The following is a 20,255-nucleotide window of genomic DNA, read 5'->3' as shown; positions in this document are numbered from 1 at the left end:
TTGTAGTAAATGGTCTGTGGTTTGCTCTTCTCCACACTCGCATGTCATGGACTCCACTTTGTGGCCCCATTTCTTAAGGTTGCCTCTGCATCTCGTGTTGCCAGAGAACAGTCTGTTCAGTGCCTTCCAAGTCGCCCAGTCTTCTGTGTGCCCAGGAGGGAGTCTCTCATCTGGTATCAGCCATGGGTGGGGGTTCTGGGTTTCAACCTACCACTTTTGGACTCTTGCTTGCTGAGATGTTCCTGCTAGTATCCCTGTAGATCTTAGAAAGCTATTTCTTGATTTAAGGCATTGGCGTGCTTGCAGCATGCAACCAATGTAATTGCTGAGGAATATATCTCAAAGCACATCATGTTTGGGGGAGGTAAATGAGTTAATTGTAAAGTGTACAATTCCCTTTAACATTTGACTCTTCAAATATCTTCCACTTTATTCCTTATTCACTTACATCCCAGGTATTGGACTAGCCCTGGCTGCTGCAGTGAAGGGCTATCGCTGTGTCATTGTCATGCCTGAGAAAATGAGCATGGAGAAGGTGAGAGTCCTATCTAGTTAGACATCATTGGCAACAACATGATATACATCTCTTTTTAATTGATGGCTTCAAGATACTTACTTCCTCCTTAGCAAAACCACCCCCCCCCCCCAAAAAAAAAGCCTTGGGCAGTTGGGTTTGTGGCATTGATGAAGGTCACCAGATAACCTCACCAGATAACTCTAAACATAGCTTCTTGTGGAAAGCAAAAATAATTCAATGTATGTCAGTCGACCAGATGTTTGTTTTATGAGATGAGCTTATGGATATTAGAAGCATTATTTGAAGGTCATGTCTGTCAATAAGAGTCCTCTGTTGAATAAGCAAAATTATTAAAAAGAGTTTGAAATGGTAACAAAACATACTAAAGGACACATTAAGTCAATCAATAAGAAGCTTTTCATACAGAGTTTATATCTATTCCTTCATGAACCATTGTTTGAATGCAAGGAGCAGCAAATGTCCTGTATGCATAATACATGACCAGAGCATGGTGCTATGAAAAGTAGTGTCATGGCTGGCCTAGTTTTGCACCTCCAGTGTGCACACACAACTGCTTCCGGCACTGGAATATGTGGCACCTCAGGAAGAGACCTCCTTGAGCACTGAATCAGGCACAGTGATTTATGAGCCTGCAACCTTTGGGGATGTACATGCTGAATATCCCCGTTTATTTCACTGGTGGAAGCAAGGTGCTCATTGTGTTGTTGAAGGCTTTCATGGCCGGAATCACTGGGTTGCTGTGAGTTTTCTTGGCTGTATGGCCATGTTCCAGAAGCATTATCTCCTGATGTGTCACCCACATCCATGGCAGGCATCCTCAGAGGTTGTGAGGTCTGTTGGAAACTAGGCAAGTGAGGTTTATTTATCTGTGGAATGTCCAGGGTGGGAGAAAGAACTCTTGTCTGCTTGAGGCAAGTGTGAATGTTGCATTTGCATTTAATGGCCTTGCAGCTTCAAAGCCTTCTGCTTCCTGCCTGGGGGAATCCTTTGCTGGGAAGTGTTAGCTGGCCCTGATTGTTTCATGTCAGGAATTCCCCTGTTGTTTGAATGTTCCTCTTTATTTACTGTCCTGAGTTCATTCTTTTTTTTTTCTTTTTTTTTCCTGCACAAATGTGGCTCTACTGCCGAATTGAATGAGAACAGCCCACATAAGAGAACTTCATGATCATCCTGGAAGATGTTTTACCTTAGAATGGTCACCTTCCTTGAGGCTCCTTCTACACTGCCCTATATCTCAGGATTTAATCCCAGATTATCTGCTTTAAACTGGATTATATGAATCTCCATTGCCAGATCTGGGATAAGAAGATAATATGGAATCAGATCCTGGGATATAGGAGCAGTGTGGAAGGGGCCTGAGACTGAGAGTCAAGCTACATCACCTCCAACAGTCAGTGCCACTCTTAACACATCTGAACTCATCTATTTAGGCTCAAATCCGGTTAGTAATTGGAAGCAACAGCACTGACTGAAATCCCGGACAGTTGCTGCCAGTCACAGCTGCCTTCGTGAGCTAGATAGCCAAGACAGTTTGCAGTGTCCGTGTGTGTTACAGTCAACATGTCAAGATGTAGAATGCAAAGATCTATTGTAAACCATGTCTTCTTCCAGGTGGATATCCTAAGAGCTCTTGGGGCAGAAATTGTAAGAACTCCATGTACAAGGTATGATGCTCCAGAATCCAATGTCCGTGTTGCTTGGAAACTGAAAGCTGAAATCCCAAACTCACACATTTTGGATCAGGTAAGCTGAGAGTGCTTTCTAAATATTATGACAAGAATAGACACTGATTGCGGAAGCTAAGTGGAATCAGTCCCAGGGCCCTTCCAGACAGGCCCTATATCCCAGGATCCGATCCTAGCTTTTCTTCTTTAACCTGGATTATATGAGTCTCCACTGCCAGGTAATCTGGGATAAACAGAAAACCTGGGATCAGATCCTGGGATATAGAGCCTGTCTGGAAGGGCCCCATGTTAGTTCTTGGAAAGAACCATCTGAGAATGTCAGATAGTGTAGGTTATATTCAAAATAAGGCAATGGCAAAGCACCTCTGAATGACTCTATGCAAGAAAGATAAGACTGCCATAAATCAGAATTCACTTATAACACTTATATATTTATGTTGGTGTTTATGCTGGATTATCTGATTTTTTACAAAGCTGATTTCTTTGCAACAACCTGAGATTAGAAGGCAAGGAGTGACATTGGTAAAGCAATCTTAATCCTCTGATGAGGGCTTGTTGCAAAACGTTAGCATGGAGAAGAGTGGTAGGGAACAGCCAAATAGCAATTGATCCTTCATATGGTTCTGCTGTCTTACCTTGACCTTTGCAAACATGAGCAATTATCACTAGCAGATGAGAATTCTGCTATTCTCTTTCTGCTAGTAATCTAATTTATTTACCAATCTTTATAGGCTACCGATACAATCCAACAACGCATTCCTCCCTCCCCCACCCAATATCCAGGAGATTTGGCTCCAGGACATCCCGTGAAAGACAAAAAAAAAAAAAAAAAACATGATGACAACACAACTGTGGTTTGGGAACTCACAGATTAGGAGAACTCACTCTGTGTATTCACATATTTACACACACAAATAGTCAATATTCTAAATCAGTTACTGTGAAGTATACTCCTGACTAATAGTGATGATACATGGGGAAAAGGAGGTTCTTTTTGCTAGTCAAGTGCAGTACTCTATATTATACAGGATTACAGTTGCCATCATCCATAGCTAGTGGTGAAGAAGGCTGCCTACAACATTTGCAGGGCTACTTACTAATTGCCTAGTTCTCTCATCTTTATTTATGGGCTCTTTAAAAGTGTCCTTCAGGTTTTGTGAATTGGGAGAGGTTTGTGCCTTGATCAACTATTGTTTGCCTCCAGAAAAATAATTCTCTCATATTTTGGAAGAAAATTAAATTTGTTTCATGCAGCCTTCCTGAATCTGGCACCTTCTAGCATTTCTCAACCTGGGGGTCAGGACCCCTGTGGGGTCGCAAAGAAATATCAAAGGGGTCACCAAAGACCATCAGGAAACACAGTATTTTCTGTTGATAATGAGGGTTCTGTGTGGGAAGTTTGGCCCAATTCTATTGTTGGTGGGGTTCAGAATACTCTTGTATTGTATGTGAACATAAATCCCAGAAACTACAACTCCCAAATGTCAAGGTCTATTTTCCCCAAACTCCACCAGTGTTCACATTTGGGCATATTGAGTATCCATGCCAAGTTTGGTCCAGATCCATCATTGTTTGAGTCCACAGTGCTCTCTGGATGTAGGTGAACTACAACTCCAAAACTCAAGGTCAATGCTCACCAAACCCTTCCAGTATTTTCTGTTGGTCATGGGAGTCCTGTGTGCCAAGTTTGGTTCAATTCTATCGTTGGTGAAGTTCAGAATGCTCTTTGATTGTAGGTTAACTATAAATCCCAGCAACTACAACTTCCAAATGACAAAAACCACACACACACACCCCATCCCCATCAATATTCAAATTTGGGCCTATGGGGTATTTGTGCCAAATTTCATCCAGTGAGTGAAAATACATCCTGCATATCAGATATTTACAATTCACAACAGTAGCAAAATTACAGTAATGAAGTAGCAAAAAAATAATAATTTTATAGTTGGGGATCACCACAACACGAGGAACTGTATTAAGGGGTTGCAGCATTAGGAAGGTTGAGAACCACTGTTCTGAAGTATCATCCCTACACACTGGTTGTTGTTGATGGCGTGCATTTGTAGTCCAAGATTCCTGAAAGACAGTAGGTTGGGGAAAACTATGCCTATTTATCGGTCTTTTCTCTAAGAATTGGACCTGGCTTCATTTTAACAGTAATGTACCCTTTTCTCTCTATCCTTTCTACAATAGTATCGAAATCCAAGCAACCCCTTGGCACATTATGACACGACAGCTGAAGAGATTCTGGAGCAATGTGATGGTATAATTAAGGCTTCCTCCTCAAATGTATTGTGTGTTATTACATTCCCTTTAACAGAAGCCAATGCTGCTTAGTTCACTATATGATGCAAGACTGCCATTAGAAACTGACTGTTGTCAATTTACTGCTGATGTGTAGATAGATAATCATGACATTATTTGTAGAAGAAAATAAACCATGGTTGTCATCTTATGTATTAGGGCTGCTCTCGCATATTTGCTTTGTTACAATTTAGCATCAGACAATATGTATTTAATGTATTGTCGAAGACTTTCATGGCTGGAATCACTGGATTGTTGTAAATTTTCTGGGCTGTATGACCATGTTCCAGAAGCATTTTCTCCTGACGTTTTGCCCACATCTATAGTTGTGGGCAAAACATCAGGAGTGAATAATTCTGGAACATGGCCATACAGCCCGGAAAACTCACACCAATCCAAAATGTATTTACTCCTCATGTTTGTAGTCCATCCTTTTCATAATTATAATTTTGGGTTACTATTGGCATTAAGTAGATCTGTAAATAAACAATATGTTTGTGGTTCTCCCTATATGTTAGAAACCCCAGACACAAATGGTAGGAGACAACAGTTGTATGATTTGGCCAACATGACTTTTTTGGCCTTTCCTCTCTGATGGAGGAGAGCGTTGTGTGTGAAATGCAGCCTTTTCTGCATTTCACACACAACGCTTTTCTGTCCTCTGTGACAGAAAATAATCCTCTCCCACTTTTGAGGTAAGAACCCACTGACAAGTTCGTTTCCAAAGGAGTTGGGATCTTGTCTTTTAGTCTTGTGTCTCAACCAAAAAACCCCAAAACATTTTGGTCTTGTTCTTCCCATGGTCTACACAAAGAATAATACAAAAAGTCCATGCTCTTAATAATAGTAACCTATTTGCGGTAGTAGATTACACTGATGTTTCCCAATATCGTGTGAAGGACTGTAATGCAGATGAAAAATACAGATAATCACAGAAGTACGGATTTTTAAGCATCCCAAACGCGTCTGTGTTTGCAAACATTTTTACCATGGGCACTATTATCATGATTTCCAAGTAATATTTCCAAGGCATAGTTATGAGCTTTTTTCATCTAGACATTTAGAAAAGCCAAATGGTCTGATTGTGAACTCCTCCCCTCCTTTCATTTAATTTCAGGCAAAGTTGATATGTTTGTGGCTGGAGCTGGCACAGGAGGCACCATCACTGGTATTGCCCGAAAGTTGAAAGAGAAATGTCCTGAATGCAAAGTAAGTGAAAGCCTTAGTTGACTCAGATAGTAAAGGTAAAGATTTCCCCTGCCATTAATTTTTGCTGTGTCCAACTCTGAGGAGCAATGCTCATTTCCATTTCTAAGCCGAAGAGCCAGCGTTGTCCATAGACACCACCTAGGTCATGTGGCCAGCATGACTACATGGAGCACTGTTACCTTCCCACAGAAGCAGTACCTATTGATCTACTCAAATTTGCATGTTTTTGAACTGCTAGGGTGGCAGAAGCTGGGGCTTACAGGGGGAGCTCACCCTGCTCCCCAGATTTGAACTGCAGACTTTTTGGTCAGCAAGTCCAGCAGCTCAGTGATTTAACTCGCTGCACCAGTAGGGGCTCAAATACTCATTGAAAAATATTTCCTATAGTCAGGGGCTTCAGGAAACCATACATTTAGCATCAGTCTTCCCCTAATATCATAAATGGCTGGAATCCTGTTGGTTAGTCTCAACTTGATTAGACTCAATGAATCAATTTGTTAAAGGATGAGTCTAGACATAGGGAAATCTCAATGATTCCATGGGTGTAGTCTAGTCATGAGTAGCAATAAGATTTGGGCCAATACTGAATGTGCTTCATGCATGTTTCTATACACAGCACCCTTGCTCTCACACAATAGGATTTATATTAATGTGCAGCCCTGGAATCCAACCCATGGGTTTAACGTTTTGTGCAAAAGTCAAGCCCCACATTCATGAAGGGAATGTTTACTTTTTGGAAAACCAGAATCTCCATAACCTTTTGGAGAAAAATGGCATTCACAACCATTTGAAAATCATAAGCTTTTGTAAAAGTATGATCTTCCAAAGAAGAGCAAAAAAACCAAAACTGTTTGAGTAAAATCTTCTCTTTAGTGGTATATATCCACATGTACTTATGTGAGCAATTTAGTTTTCTGTTGTTAGACTGATAACCTGGTTGCCTCTGATCTGTTAGGGACAGAGATTATGCCAATGCACAAAATATAGCAGTTCTTTCTTTCAGTGCCCCCAAACATCTACTCTCTCATAAAACATCTTGTTTCTATATCATGCTCTCAAGAGACAAAAATAAAGTAGACTTCATTAAAAGTAACATATTTGGTTTACTCACAATCTTCATGTATTCAGCATACAGGTACATAACTTGTCAATCCAGTTACAGATAGGTTTGAAATACTTTGCGCAGATCATAAAACCATAGAGTTGGAAGAGACCTCATGGGCCATCCAGTCCAACCCCCTGCCAAGAAGCAGGAATATTGCATTCAAAGCACCCCTGACAGATGGCCATCCAGCCTCTGTTCAAAAGGTAACACAGGGCATCTTTCTTACCATCAGCAGCAACATGAGTGTGCTCTTAACAGTCCAAAGTCTAAGCAGGTAAGAGACAGCATTAACGGTCTGAAAGTCTAATGGAGTCTGAGGTCTGAGCAGTCTCAGACCTGATCATGTGGTCTGCAGACCTCCCACAATCTCAAGAAACATAGAGCAAAGGGAAAGCTGCATTCTAAAACATACAGCAAGCAAACAGAATCACATACAAACAAATTACTAATGGAGGCCTGGAGAATGTTACTATTTCCAACACTACTCTCTCCAACCACTGAACAGAGAGAGGAAAATTTCTTTCCTTGACTTTGGTTCTCCTTTCTTTTGCCCACAGAAAACATATGGGAGGGGGAAGCTAAGGTAGACATTCCGAAATGGCACCTACAAGTGCCAGAGAGAATGCTTTCTTTCTGCAAACTCTTCTCTTCACAGAGACCCATATACATTAGCTGGCTTTTGTGGAAAAATGTGGTGGGCACATTTAGTAATGTAGGTGAACTGTCCTTAATTTTATCTTCTTATATTCTGGAATATCTTGACCTGTTCATATCATTGCTGGTCTTAGTAAATGCTGGTGTTCTTCCTTCAGGGTCTTTGGTTGATGTCAAATTCTTAGCAAGGGCAAGTATCTCATGGAACTTACTTTGGTCTAAAATAAACAGTGAAGAGTGTGTTGCATCCAACTCCATCTTATAAGCTGTGGAGCATCCCCTCCCCCAAATACAGGCCTTTTCTGGGTTGTCAAATATCCAAGTGATTAGTGGCAACCAGAGGCGGCCCTAGGTAATTTTCAACAGTAAGCAAACAGTATTTTGCCCCCCCCCCCCCCCACCAATCACTAATATATATTTTCTGTTCGTCATGGGAGTTCTGTGTGCTATATTTGGTTCAATTCCATCATTGGTGGAGTTCAGAATGCGCTTGGATTGTAGGTGAACTATACATCCCAGTAACTACAATTCGCATATGTCAAGGTCTATTTTCCCCCCAAGAGCGCCTCAAGAGCGCCCCTGGGCAAAATCAACTATACTGCAAATGCTTACTTTGCGTAATGGGTTGAGCCACCCCTGGTGGCAACACATCCAGCTATTTTCCTTTAGCTTGACACACTGTGACAAGGACCTATGAGGGTCTCTGGACGATCTCTGCAGCTGACATCCTTGCAGCTTTTCCAGCTAAAAGAAAATAGCTAGAAATAACCACTGATTCCTTTGCTTTCTAACAGTTGATGCTGGAGGTTACTGAATGGCCATCCATTTGGGAGCGCTTTGGCTGTTGTGTGGTTGGAATATAATACCAATGTAATCAATCAAAAAGTGACTGTTGCATCATTTGGTAAATAGTAAGCACAAAACCATGTTGATTTTCATTAAGGCTGATTGATCAGAAATTTTAGTCTGATTTACTACTTCACCTTCCTCCACAGATTGTCGGGGTCGATCCTGATGGCTCCATTGTTGCTTTGCCCAACTCCCTTAACACAGTGGCAGCAGAAGATACAACAATGGAAGTAGAAGGAATTGGACATGATTTTATCCCGACTGTCCTTGACCGTTCTGTAAGTAGCAATAAGACCACTATTTGGAGATGCAGGAATGAAATTTAGCTTGTTCTTATTTAATGGACAATCAGCTTTACACTTAACCACACAATTCATTTGGAATGAGAACAGTTGATTCTTAACACACAGGGTCATCCAGCAAATGTAAATCGGTGCGATTGCATAAGAGGCAACACCATGAGCGTGATGCTTTGTAAGCTTTGCTACATAACTTTATGTTGATGGCACTGTGTCACAAACACATTATGTAACCGTGTTAAAGAACAGCAATAATGTATAAGATAATGCAGGATGGCACATAACAAAGCTCCTCACAATATTGTTCTCTCTTCTGGATTAGCAACATCCCATGGCTCCATTAGAGGCCATTGCCCCCACCTTGTGCTGTTGATGTGTAGGGTGATCTGTCCCACAAAGTGTCGTTTTGTGTTGCATTGTCACCATTGTGCAATAGCCACACTGCATACTCTACTTATTCAGGAATCCCAATGGCACAGTTACGACAACTCTTCCCCTCCTGGGAATAGGAGCAATGTTGTCATTCTAAATGGTGCACTTGTACATTGGTTTACAACATTGTAAGCTCTCCAAAGGATGACAGCTGCCATGTCTCATCAACTGGTGCAATTTAAAAAGCCTAATCAGAGTAGAAAATAGAGATCGCTTGTAGAATCTCATTTAAGTGTGGCGTTTTAAAACTAAAACTCATAGGGAAAGATTATCTGATGTTTATCATAGCAGCATATCTTTTAACTAAAATTCAGAACAAACATCATGCCATTGCCTTTCTTGGAGGTTGAAAGAATGTGACTTGACCACAGTCACACAACCAGTTTCCACAAAGATTTGAACCCTAGTCTCCAAGAGCCTTAGTCTGACATTCAGGCCACTAGGCCATGGTTGCATTCATATTGACTGGGAACTAAATTTCACTTTTTTCCTACAGATTTTGCTCCTGAGGACATGCACATAGGATTGCAATATATTTCCTTGAGGGACTTCTCATAGTGTATGCCTATATTTCTTTTGTCTCTCTGGTATGAAAGGTTTTTGCAGATTTTTGAAACAACGCAGTTTTGTAAATCCTCTTTAGCAACAAATGAGAGTTTGCTTGTTTTTCAGTTGTTGGACTTCATTTAAACAGTTATATCAAGATGAACAATGACAATTTATTCAAAAATATACTGAATTATTTCAAATAACATATTTTATTTTAAATCTTCTATTAACTCTCTGAAAACTCCATCATTTGTCTCCAGTCCTAGCAGATAGGCTAAACCCAAGAACTCCATCTAAACACCTTCTTTTGCCTCCTTTGTAGGTGATTGATGAGTGGTGCAAGAGCAATGACACCGAATCTTTTCTTATGGCTCGTAGACTGATTAGAGATGAAGGTTTGCTCTGCGGTAAGCATGGCTGAAAGGTCTTATGCCCACCAACAAAAACATGTCAAATTTAGTCATGTCCTTTACCATATGACAATTGTAAACAAAAAAAATCCTTACTGCAATGTTGACCATGTGACCATTGGTGATAATATCTAGGTGAGTGAGGTAGTTAATTGTTGCAATTCTGTATATCAAATGGGGCAAAAGCAATTCTCTGCCCTCTTCTTGTCCTGACAGCTGTCAAGTCCCAGGAGAGAGTGCTGCTGCTCATTGAGGGAGAGGGAATTTGAGGGAACAAGAAGAATCTGGTCTCAGCTTGGAAAATAAACTAATAGATTTATCACATGAGGCAAACTGAAGTTACAACAGGACATCAGGATCTTCACCTTGGACTTATCACATGATGTTGCCCCTTTCTTGTTGCAACCGTTGGAAGGTGCTTCTTTTATCAAAGGAGGTTGTTAACAAATGATTTGTGTCTGTAAAAGAAATACTTTTTGGGTTGTTTCCCACAAGAAAATTTCAGGAAAGAGAGATAAGCCCAATTGCACATGCAGTTTTTATGTGATGAGCCCCATAATGAAGGTGCACAGATAGAGGCATCCCTCCTTTTCTTTTCCCTTAGAGTCTGTACAACCCACTTCTTCATTGTCTGAATGTGTTTCCATCCCATTGGTAAGCAGAAACAAAAATGGGTCCTCCTTGGGCTTGACAGGTGTCAGGAGATAATTTGAGATAAGATGCAAAGGGCTGGAGCCGTGGTTCTCAACCTATGGTTCTGCATGTGTTTTGGCTTACAACTCCCAGAAATCTCAGCCATTTTACCAACTGTTAGGATTTCTAGGAGTTGAAGGCAAAAAAAAAAAAAAATCTGGGGACCCACAGGTTGAGAACCAGTGGGCTAGAGAAATAGTCATCCCAAAAGAGACATACCATACCTGTATATAGGAAACACTTACTCATGTGTATCTCTCTAATAGAATGCTGACCAATGTGCACAAACGTGATTTTTTAAAAGCTGTTCACAGTGTTTTGTCTTTTCAAGGGCCAAGTTCACGTTTGTACCTGTAGCTTTTATCTTGTGTTTGGTGTTCTACTGCAGCTTTCTAAATTGTCTTCTCAATGCACACTGAGTAATATATTTGTTCTCTTCTTCATTTGGTAGGAGGCAGTGCAGGCAGTGCAATGTCTGCGGCAGTGAAAGTTGCCAGGGAGCTAAAAGAGGGACAGCGCTGTGTTGTCCTCTTACCTGATTCTGTGAGAAATTACATGTAAGACAGTCTTTGTTTCTCTTTTTCATATTTGGAGGCCCTTGGACTTACAGCATTTAGTTCAAATGTGAGAGAGTGTGTTTGTGTTGATTAAAGGGCCAGAGATTATACATCATATTAAAAGTAATGGGGAAATTAGTGTAAAGGTTGTCTCTAGAACAACCAGAAATTCCTTGGCACTATCCCTATGAGATTGTTTTATGTTGGCTTCTACTTTTAGGGCCAAGTAGAATAGACCCACTGAATAAATAAGGTTGATGTTGACCTACCATTCAGCAAATTGATTCTGTGGACTCACAATTTAGAAATTAATTTAGTGGATTTGTTCTAGTTAGGATTCAAATTATAATTGCCACTCTTCATTTACCCAATTCAGAAAACTAAAAGCACCTAAAAGAATCCAGTTTGTGGAAACCAGAAACTAAAATGGTCATGCAAATATTGAAGTGATATGAAAAGTATAAAGATAACAAAAGACCTAGAATGGGAGGAACATATGTCCTTTTCCTTTCATTCCATTCTGACAATCATAAAAATCTCTCTAGATTGTGTATTATTGCTGGTACCTCTGTGGGTTCAGTTAGCAAAACAGACTGATTCAGAAAGAGAAATAAAAAATGCAATTGACCACAGAGGGAAATCAATTCTCAAACACAGGTTGGCTTCTAATTCCCTAAAAGTCTTATATACCAGTCTGGCTTTAGCAGGTTTGTCATCGTATTCTACAATACCACAATATATTGCCTTTTTTAAAGCTCTATAATGTGCTTTTTGCCTGCTATTGTTTCTTTTTGTAATTAAATTTGAATATTTTTGGTGTTCTGTAGGCTAGAAAAACTGCAGTTAGACTAGTCCAGTAGTTGTGTGATGGATCTTAAGGTCAGACTAAAGTCTGATACCATTTATTTGTCTTTGTTCCTCACCTATAGGTCTAAATATTTAAACGACAAATGGATGATCAAGAACGGATTTCTAAAAGAAGATGTTCCAGAACAATATCCTTGGTATGACTCAGGGTATCAGAATGCTTATTAACAATGACTGGTCCATTTTGCTGCCTGTATTTTCTTAGAGATAGTTGTCTTGGCGATCAGGCTTGTAAATTAAGCCTGTATTTACCTTGTAATCACTTTTTAATGAATGCAAAATGCAAAGGTAGAGAAATCAATGCTGATAAAACATATTTTGACTACTTGAAGGAGCTTATGTTTTGAAAATGGCATAAACATGCCATCTAGTTTGACTCTATTTGTTCAACACTTGCGTTTTTCTGGATTCGAGAAAAGTATTAGAATGGTGGGGCACTAAAAGGTCAACTGATTGTTGATCTATTTATTTGTGCTACTTCTTTTGCTTTTCAAAACAGGAATAAAATTGGTTAATAAAATCCAGAGATGCACTTAAGAGAAATGCACCCAGACTGGCCATAGCTTATAGAATTCATTGCTTGTATTTGTGAGCAGTGGCATCACAGTCCATGCCAAATTCTGTGTTTTTGAGTGGTTTGTAACTACTCATTGTACAGAATATGTGTATTTTGTATTCCAGGAATAGTTACACATATCCATATTTTCCCAATATATCATTATTGTAGAGTTACTTATGTTTGATAAAGTTAAGACTAGCTTCTATAGGTCTGTTTCATATTATGTTCAGCTGCAAACAGACTTAATTTCAATTTCTGTCTTTTCCCCTTTGCCTTCTACCTGTAGATTCTACACCCAAAGCCTTACAGAGAAACCCTTAAAACTCCCGTTTTCATCAGAATTCTTCTCAAAATGGTGACAAGAAGTTATCATTCCAGTCACAATTTGGGGAAGGACTCGGATGAAGATAGGGGAATGTATTACCATTGCCAGTGGGTGCAGCCAATGAGGGATAGGTCAGGAATGGCAAATTGACCCTTGTGCTTCTTATATTTGCTCAATCCTTGTACAGACCAATATTTAAAATAAGATACATGGCAGCCTCTGTTTTGCTGAAGGTCAACAATATGCAGTGCTCTTTTTGCTTGACAGGTGGTGGAATATCAAGGTGCAGAAGCTGAACCTGGTGGCCCCTCTGACTCTTCTTCCAGATGTGAACTGTCAGAAGGCCATTGAAATTCTCCGTGAGAAGACATATGACCAGGCACCAGTTGTTGCTGAATCAGGGTAACTCTCTTCCTAGCTAAAAACATGATTCAGCAAAGAGTAGATTTCCAGAGAATTCTGCAGTCCCTGCAACTTAAAGTGGGAGGAGGAATAACCTACTACCTGCATAATGACTGAGATCTTCAAATAAATATCCAAAATGTCTAGATTATCACAGACTCAGTGCCCATACATAGAGGATTCGTATGTATTGGGAGACATGCTCCTCTCCTGGTTTTGTAGGACTACTCCACTGCCCAATTTGTGACCATCACATTACATTTCAGTGGCATGGAAGCAAAGCAGTGAAAAGTAGTTTTGCAAGGTGAAGGGAGAAGCACATAGCTTCATATTTAATAGGGACTTATAAGCCTTACTTGCAGAGAGACTGCTAAGCCTCATGAAGCTTGCAGAAGGACTGCAAACATGAGGTGAAGCTTATAAACCTTATTAAAGATGCCAATGGGGGCAGCAGAAAACTCCGCCTACCAGACAGGATCATTCTTAGCACAGCTGAGGTGCCAAGAATGCCAAGACCCACTAGCTACTCACTTTTGCTTTAGGAAGGAACCCTGTCAATCAAACAAAGAAACAAGTAGTATTCCCCACTGTGGATTCAAATGTACAGTATGGTGTATGTTTCTATTTCCAGTGGGTTGAATCCATGGATTGTGAGCACATAGAAATGGAGAGCCCACTGTATTTAGATCAGTGGTTCCCAATGTTATTTTGACCAGGGACCACTCTCCAACATTAGTACCAAAAGGGTTACAAATCGTTTTTTTGGTCAACTTTAGGTTTGGTTTGGTTATTTGGGGTGCTGATTCAGAAAATTGCATTGGATAGACCACATCAGCTCTAGTTTCTGATACAGAATATATGCCACCCAGTAGTTGCCATTTGTTTGCCCACAGAAAACCATATTTAATAATCTAGAGCTGATGTAGTAGTAGTAATCTTCCCTGGGTAGTCAGCCTCTCCACTCGTGACATCCCCGTTGCCTCAGCACTATAAGAGGGTTTCACAAGACCAATCGCTCTCATTGCCACGTGGTTTCAAGGCAACGGTGTAGTAATGGTGAGGCCGCGGACCATATTTTCATTCTTGAAGACCACAAGTTGGGCACCACTGAATTAGCTGTTTGAATAGGTGTACAACCTATATGTGCATTATTCTTCGTGGGATTGGACAGTGGAACAAAACAGGGTGGACTCAACTCTGACTACTTGCTTTGTCAGAAAAGTTTGTTGGTTTGTTCACTCGCACCTGACAGATTTCAAATTCCCTCTAAACATGTGAACACACAAAAGGTATGATAAAGCACAGTATACATTACAATGAAACGATTGTATAGCTTTTTAGATTTATGTCTTATTGTGAATGTGTGCTAGTGAATATTGGTTGACTGCTCCCATTTACCTATAATTTGTTTATAAAGATTTCCAGTATAGGAAATCAGATATGTCTTTTCCCACATAAGTCAGAATCATATATCAGGTTTAATTCTTTGTTTTTAGGCTGTCTACCCTAATGTATTGACTTTTGCTTTTCAAATTCCTTTTCAAATTTGTTTCATTTTTATACAGTCTAGATATATTTTGTGTGGATCATTTAAAACCATGTTTGTTAGGATCTTCTGTCCATCTGAACATTAAACTAGATATCAAAGTAGTATGCATATCCCCAATGATTAACACATGAGAACGGACAATGCTTATAGAATCATAGAATCCTAGAGTTGGAAGAGATCTTGTGGGCCATCCAGTCCAACTTCCTGTCAAGAAGCAGGGAAATCACATTCAAAGCATCCCTGACAGATGGCCATCCAACCTCTGTCCGGCCAAGATGGACATAACTGGCAGGAGAAACTGATCAACTTTTGTTAGACAGCAATAAAATTATATAAACTAGTCTAATTTAAAAGATGGGAATCATGCCTTCTATTGTACTACCATTGAATTTAATTTACATAAAGTCAGTTCTCTGACCCATTACCTTGTTCTGTGTGTATTCCTATGATTTTGTTTCTGTGACAGGAAATTCAAATGCATTTACTTCATTTTTCCCATGAATGCAAGTAATGACAGTGCAAAAATCTGGTTTTTTTTTTTTCCTGAAGGCTCATTTTGGGAATGGTAACCCTCAGCAACATCCTCTCCTCAATCCTAGCAGGAAATGCCCAGTTCTCGGATCCAGTCATGAAAGTCATTTACCAACAATTTTCAAAGGTATTTAACTTTTAAAATTCAAGAGAAATCTTACGAGCAGCCTCAGAAGGGCTGGCATCTTATTAGTAGCATACATGTGCATCTGTTGATCTTATGCTTACATCTTGTAACTGTAAGCATGCATTTTTTTTTTAGTGTGGAGGTCTTTCTCTATTTGCAGTGACCAAACCCTTATCTGGATCATAAGGCCATTGAAGTGGCCATGCACACCCATTCATTCGTGGACAGCAGGAGTGCAATCATGGAATGTTTCTGGCTATGTCCCTGGTACAAGATGTGTACAGTGGCTATCTAACACTATGTAACATGATTTTTGTTCCTGGTTTATAAATGTCATTTCCTTATTGGCTCTATCATAAAAACATGGAAAAGGTTTACTAAACTGCAAGAACTTTGTTTTTGTGGGACATCCTGCAACACATTTTGCTATCATTTTTCAATAGATATCTCATTGACTCTCAACCAATTCAACATGGTTTGTGGCAGCCACAAAAACGAAGTTTCTGGATTTAATACCTACGTTCAAAGTACGTACCACACAATTAAATAGGAATAACACTTTCAAGCCAAGAACAGAACTTTTCCAAATTTTGTTACATAGTGTAAAGTGCCTTGAGTCACCTTCGGGCTGAGAAAGGCGGTATAAAAATACAGTAAATAAATAAAAAAAATTAAAAAATTCTGGGATGTCCAGAAAACCCCTGCAGAGAATGTAATCACATTGCACTGGCCACAGAGATATTAGCTAGATTCTTCTGGGATCCCTACTTCCAAGCACATAGGAGTGACTTCAGTGGCACTCCCATAGGGCCAGAGATAATAAGCTGCTCAGTGTATGACAGTTCAACATATGGAACTACTATGTTATGCTAACCAATGAAGAATTACAGCCAGAATGTGTTTATTGGATCAATTGAGTTTATTGAGGGAGGGAAGGAGAGGAAGGGAGGGATGCTTAGAATGACTTTCTTTGTATCTGGAAATCCTCTACAGGTTAGCCTGGATGACAACCTTGGAAAGCTTTCACGTATCTTGGAAAATGATCACTTTGCTATTGTTGTGCATGAACTGGAGCAATGTAAGTAATAATATAATAAAAAATAAAATGTTATTTGTATCTCACGCTATTTCCCCTCGAGGAGTCAGGGCGGTTCACAACAAATAATGGCAACCATTCAATGCCATAAAGTGCAACCAAAAAAACGACGACATAAATCAAATAAAACATACATATTAAACAAGAACATAAAATAATAGTAAGATAATACACCAAATTGGACATCACATAGCTAAAATGACATCTTAAAAATAAGCACTTAGAACAACATTTAAAAATTAGGGGCTAATAGCAATTAAAACATAACATTTAAAAGCCAGAAAAAGCCATTTCCTTATTCTGTTCCATTTTGATTGTGTCAGATGGTTATATATTATATATGTCCTCTTTATATGCTTGAGAGCATAAAAAGTCTTCAGCTGTTTCTTAAAAGAGAGGAGGGAGGGGGCAATTCTAATCTCTTTAGGGAGGGAGTTCCCTCTCTCGTTCCCACCATTCTTGCTTGAGACGGGGTGGGACTGAGAGCAGGGCCTCATCTGCCAATGGCAGCACCTGGGCAGGCTTGTATGTGGAGATGCAGTTAGCCAGGGAGTCTGGGCCTGAAACGTTTAGAGTTTTAAAGGTAATAACCAGCACTTTGAATTTTGCCCAGAAGCAGACTGGTAGCCAGTGGAGCTGCAGTAACATGGGAGTGGTTCTTTCCCCAGTTAGTAATCTGGTTGCTGATCTCTGGACCAGCTGAAGCTTCAGAATGGTTTTCAAAGGAGCCCCATGTAGCATGCATTACAGTAGTCTAGATGGGATGTAACTAAGGCATGGACTATCATGGCCAGATCTAGTGTCTCAAGGTGCAGCTAGTGCACAAGCTTTAATTGTGCAATGGCACTACTAGCCACCACTGACACCTGGGCTTTGAGGGTCAGTGACGAGTCCAGATCACCCTCAAGCTGCGTACCTGTGTCTTCAGGGGGAGTAACCCCATCCAACACAGGTTGTATCCCTATGCCCTAATCTGCCTTCCGACTGACTAGAAGTGTGTCTGTTTGGTTAGGATTTAGTTCCAATTTATTAGCCCTTATTCAAGCCATTATTAATGACAGGTAGTTCAATCAACATAGATAAGGATTGTTTTGAAGTCCACCTCTCTTAACTTCTTGCATTCCTTTCAAATGGAGGGGCTCTTCACAGGATGGGGCTGTCAGATACCATGACAGCCCTATCCTTCATATCACATGATGCCATTGGCCTCATCACCAAAATCGATGTGGGCATCTGTGAATGAAAGCCTGTGTCCTTCTGCCTCTATTTGCACATGTATTCTAAATATCCTAGGAGGAATGGCAAAGGGCCAGGCATATTTTCTTGCTTTTTTCACTCCTCCTTGAGTGTTGCTGCCCCATTGGCACCTCCAGCTGGTAGAGCTGTCCGGATCCTGCAAAGTGAATATTGGGTGGGTGCCTCAAAGAGCCTAAGATCATAGCATGAGGAATTATTCTTTGTGCATTATTAAAAAACAGATGTAAGCATATGCAGTGTTAGGTTGTGCGTGTCACCAACAAGATCCCAGCCAATGTTCCAAAGTCTCAATTGGGGATGTCAGCAATATGTAACCTCCTTTATTTCTGGGCACTTCTAGACAATGCAGATGGTACATCCTTTATGAAACAGATGGTTTTCGGTGTGGCCACGGCTGTTGATCTCCTTAGCTTCGTCACTACGCAGGGCAAAATTCATGAGTCAAGTGATACAGCATCTAAATCAGCTTCTTCTGAAAGAACTTTCTCTGCAGCGCAATTTTAAAAGAATCAACTGAAAATGTTAACTATAACATTGTGAATTTGTTTGCCAGTATGGTTAGGTCTACTATTTTAATTTGTTTAACATACTCTGTTTAATGTCATCCTAATGCCACCAGTGGAAATGATCTGGGATTGGGATGATCTGATAAGAGCTTTTAAAATTAAAATAAATGGCTATTATGATGACCTGTGAAAAATGAGATTCTCAGAAGATAACAGTAGACATAATGCTCCTGCAAGGGTTTGCAGAATCAATTTCTAGTTGATGTTTTGCTGTTTGCATTAATAGTGACTGGAAAAAAAATATTTCAAAATCTGCTGGCAGAGGAATAAACATTGCACATGCAAAAGCTTCCTGAAATAAATGTAGAATAACTTATAATTCAGTTTACTTGTACCAAGGAAATCTGAATCAACACTATTCTGCTGGCAGAGGTGTAAGCAGAGGTGTAAGAACTGTTCACTAAAATGGACCTATCTTTTTTGGTATGGCTGACCATAATATGGGTCGATTACTACACTTAGAGCAACTTCCCAAAATGTTTCAGCCACAAAATTCCCTTAGGCCAGGGTGAGAATTATGTGGTCCTCCACGTATTGTGAATTCCAATGGTTTTCATCACCATAGTCAATAGTGAGTTTTGGCTGTTTCAGTTCATCTACAAGGAAAAGCAACACTGAGCACATGAGCTGCATGTGGTTCCCAGACCACACAAAACCCTGAAAGGTGTGAAAACATGCAAAACAGTTCCACCTATCCGCAAAACCACCCCACAATACTAAACACTCCAGTTTCCCTCTGGAGTCCACTTCAAAAAGGTGGCAGGAGGTGACACACATTTGGTTTTGCTGGAGAGGGTACAACCTTTGCCTGACCATCATATAGTTTCCAACTCCTACCTTAGACATTAGAATGTCATGCAGATGTTCACTTCATTTTGGTTTCTACCCAGAAGAGACTAATGCCAGCGCTATATCTGCCAATTTGAGAGTAAAGCTCAAGAAGATCTAATCCCAGTACAGAAACTGTGGACAAGCTGTGCCCAGCTGGTCATACAGAGCTCACAATAGTCTTCCCTGTGACTCAGCAGTGTCCTAAATGCTGTTCCATGAAACATCCTTCCATCTGTTACTCTACTTCCTAGGACTTTGAAATGTCCTTCTTGCTGCTGTAATTCTCTCTACCTTACGACTCCATTCTCAAAACATTTTTGAGAGGAAAACTGCAAAGTATAGAGAGTTGGAACATCATGTGCTGCTTTAGGCCATAATACTCCATGGTTCTGCTCATGAGAATAACCAGGTTACATATTTGCCAGTTCCCTTTTTAGCTTTGATACATACTTTTCCTCAAACATTGATTGATTCTATGTTGTTAGCATGTCAAGATGTCTTGTACGGTTATATAAACTAACAATGAAGCTCTTTGTGCTTGACACTAGAAAATCAAGTAATCCATTTGCAAGATGTAATTGTAGATGAGTAAAAAAACAAACAAACCTGTACATCCTTAGAGATGCCATTAGCCAAGACTGTTAAACTTTGGATCTGTGTGAGTTATTATAGAATAAATAAAGGTTAACTTTCTTCTCTTTATGTTAGTGTTGCCACAAATGTCAAAGGATTGTTCGTTGTGCACTGTATGAAAAATGCACGTCTATTTGGCTTTTAAAAATTATTACTATTATTTGTTGCCTCTTGATTTTAAATGGATTTATATGTTAAAATAAATTACTTCTCTGCATCTAACAA

At 39.9% G+C, this 20,255-nt stretch overlaps 1 protein-coding gene across 1 annotated transcript in view; it reads left to right on the top strand.

The window, feature by feature from the left end:
• The window catches only part of LOC132770008 (cystathionine beta-synthase-like), a 34,079-nt gene extending 13,824 nt beyond the window's left edge, over positions 1-20,255 (top strand). Inside the window, exons 4-15 of the mRNA XM_060766899.2 lie at positions 456-535; positions 2,150-2,281; positions 4,420-4,489; positions 5,648-5,739; positions 8,494-8,625; positions 9,950-10,034; positions 11,182-11,287; positions 12,217-12,291; positions 13,306-13,440; positions 15,539-15,647; positions 16,641-16,725; positions 18,341-20,255. Coding sequence (XP_060622882.2) covers positions 456-535; positions 2,150-2,281; positions 4,420-4,489; positions 5,648-5,739; positions 8,494-8,625; positions 9,950-10,034; positions 11,182-11,287; positions 12,217-12,291; positions 13,306-13,440; positions 15,539-15,647; positions 16,641-16,725; positions 18,341-18,504 — 1,265 coding nt within the window. The 3' untranslated portion in view covers positions 18,505-20,255. The remainder of the gene's footprint in view (positions 1-455; positions 536-2,149; positions 2,282-4,419; positions 4,490-5,647; positions 5,740-8,493; positions 8,626-9,949; positions 10,035-11,181; positions 11,288-12,216; positions 12,292-13,305; positions 13,441-15,538; positions 15,648-16,640; positions 16,726-18,340) is intronic.

The sequence above is a fragment of the Anolis sagrei genome, chromosome 3 (assembly GCF_037176765.1).
Source record: "Anolis sagrei isolate rAnoSag1 chromosome 3, rAnoSag1.mat, whole genome shotgun sequence".
NCBI classification, from domain to species: domain Eukaryota; kingdom Metazoa; phylum Chordata; class Lepidosauria; order Squamata; family Dactyloidae; genus Anolis; species Anolis sagrei.
This window is presented reverse-complemented; position numbering and strand designations above follow the sequence as displayed.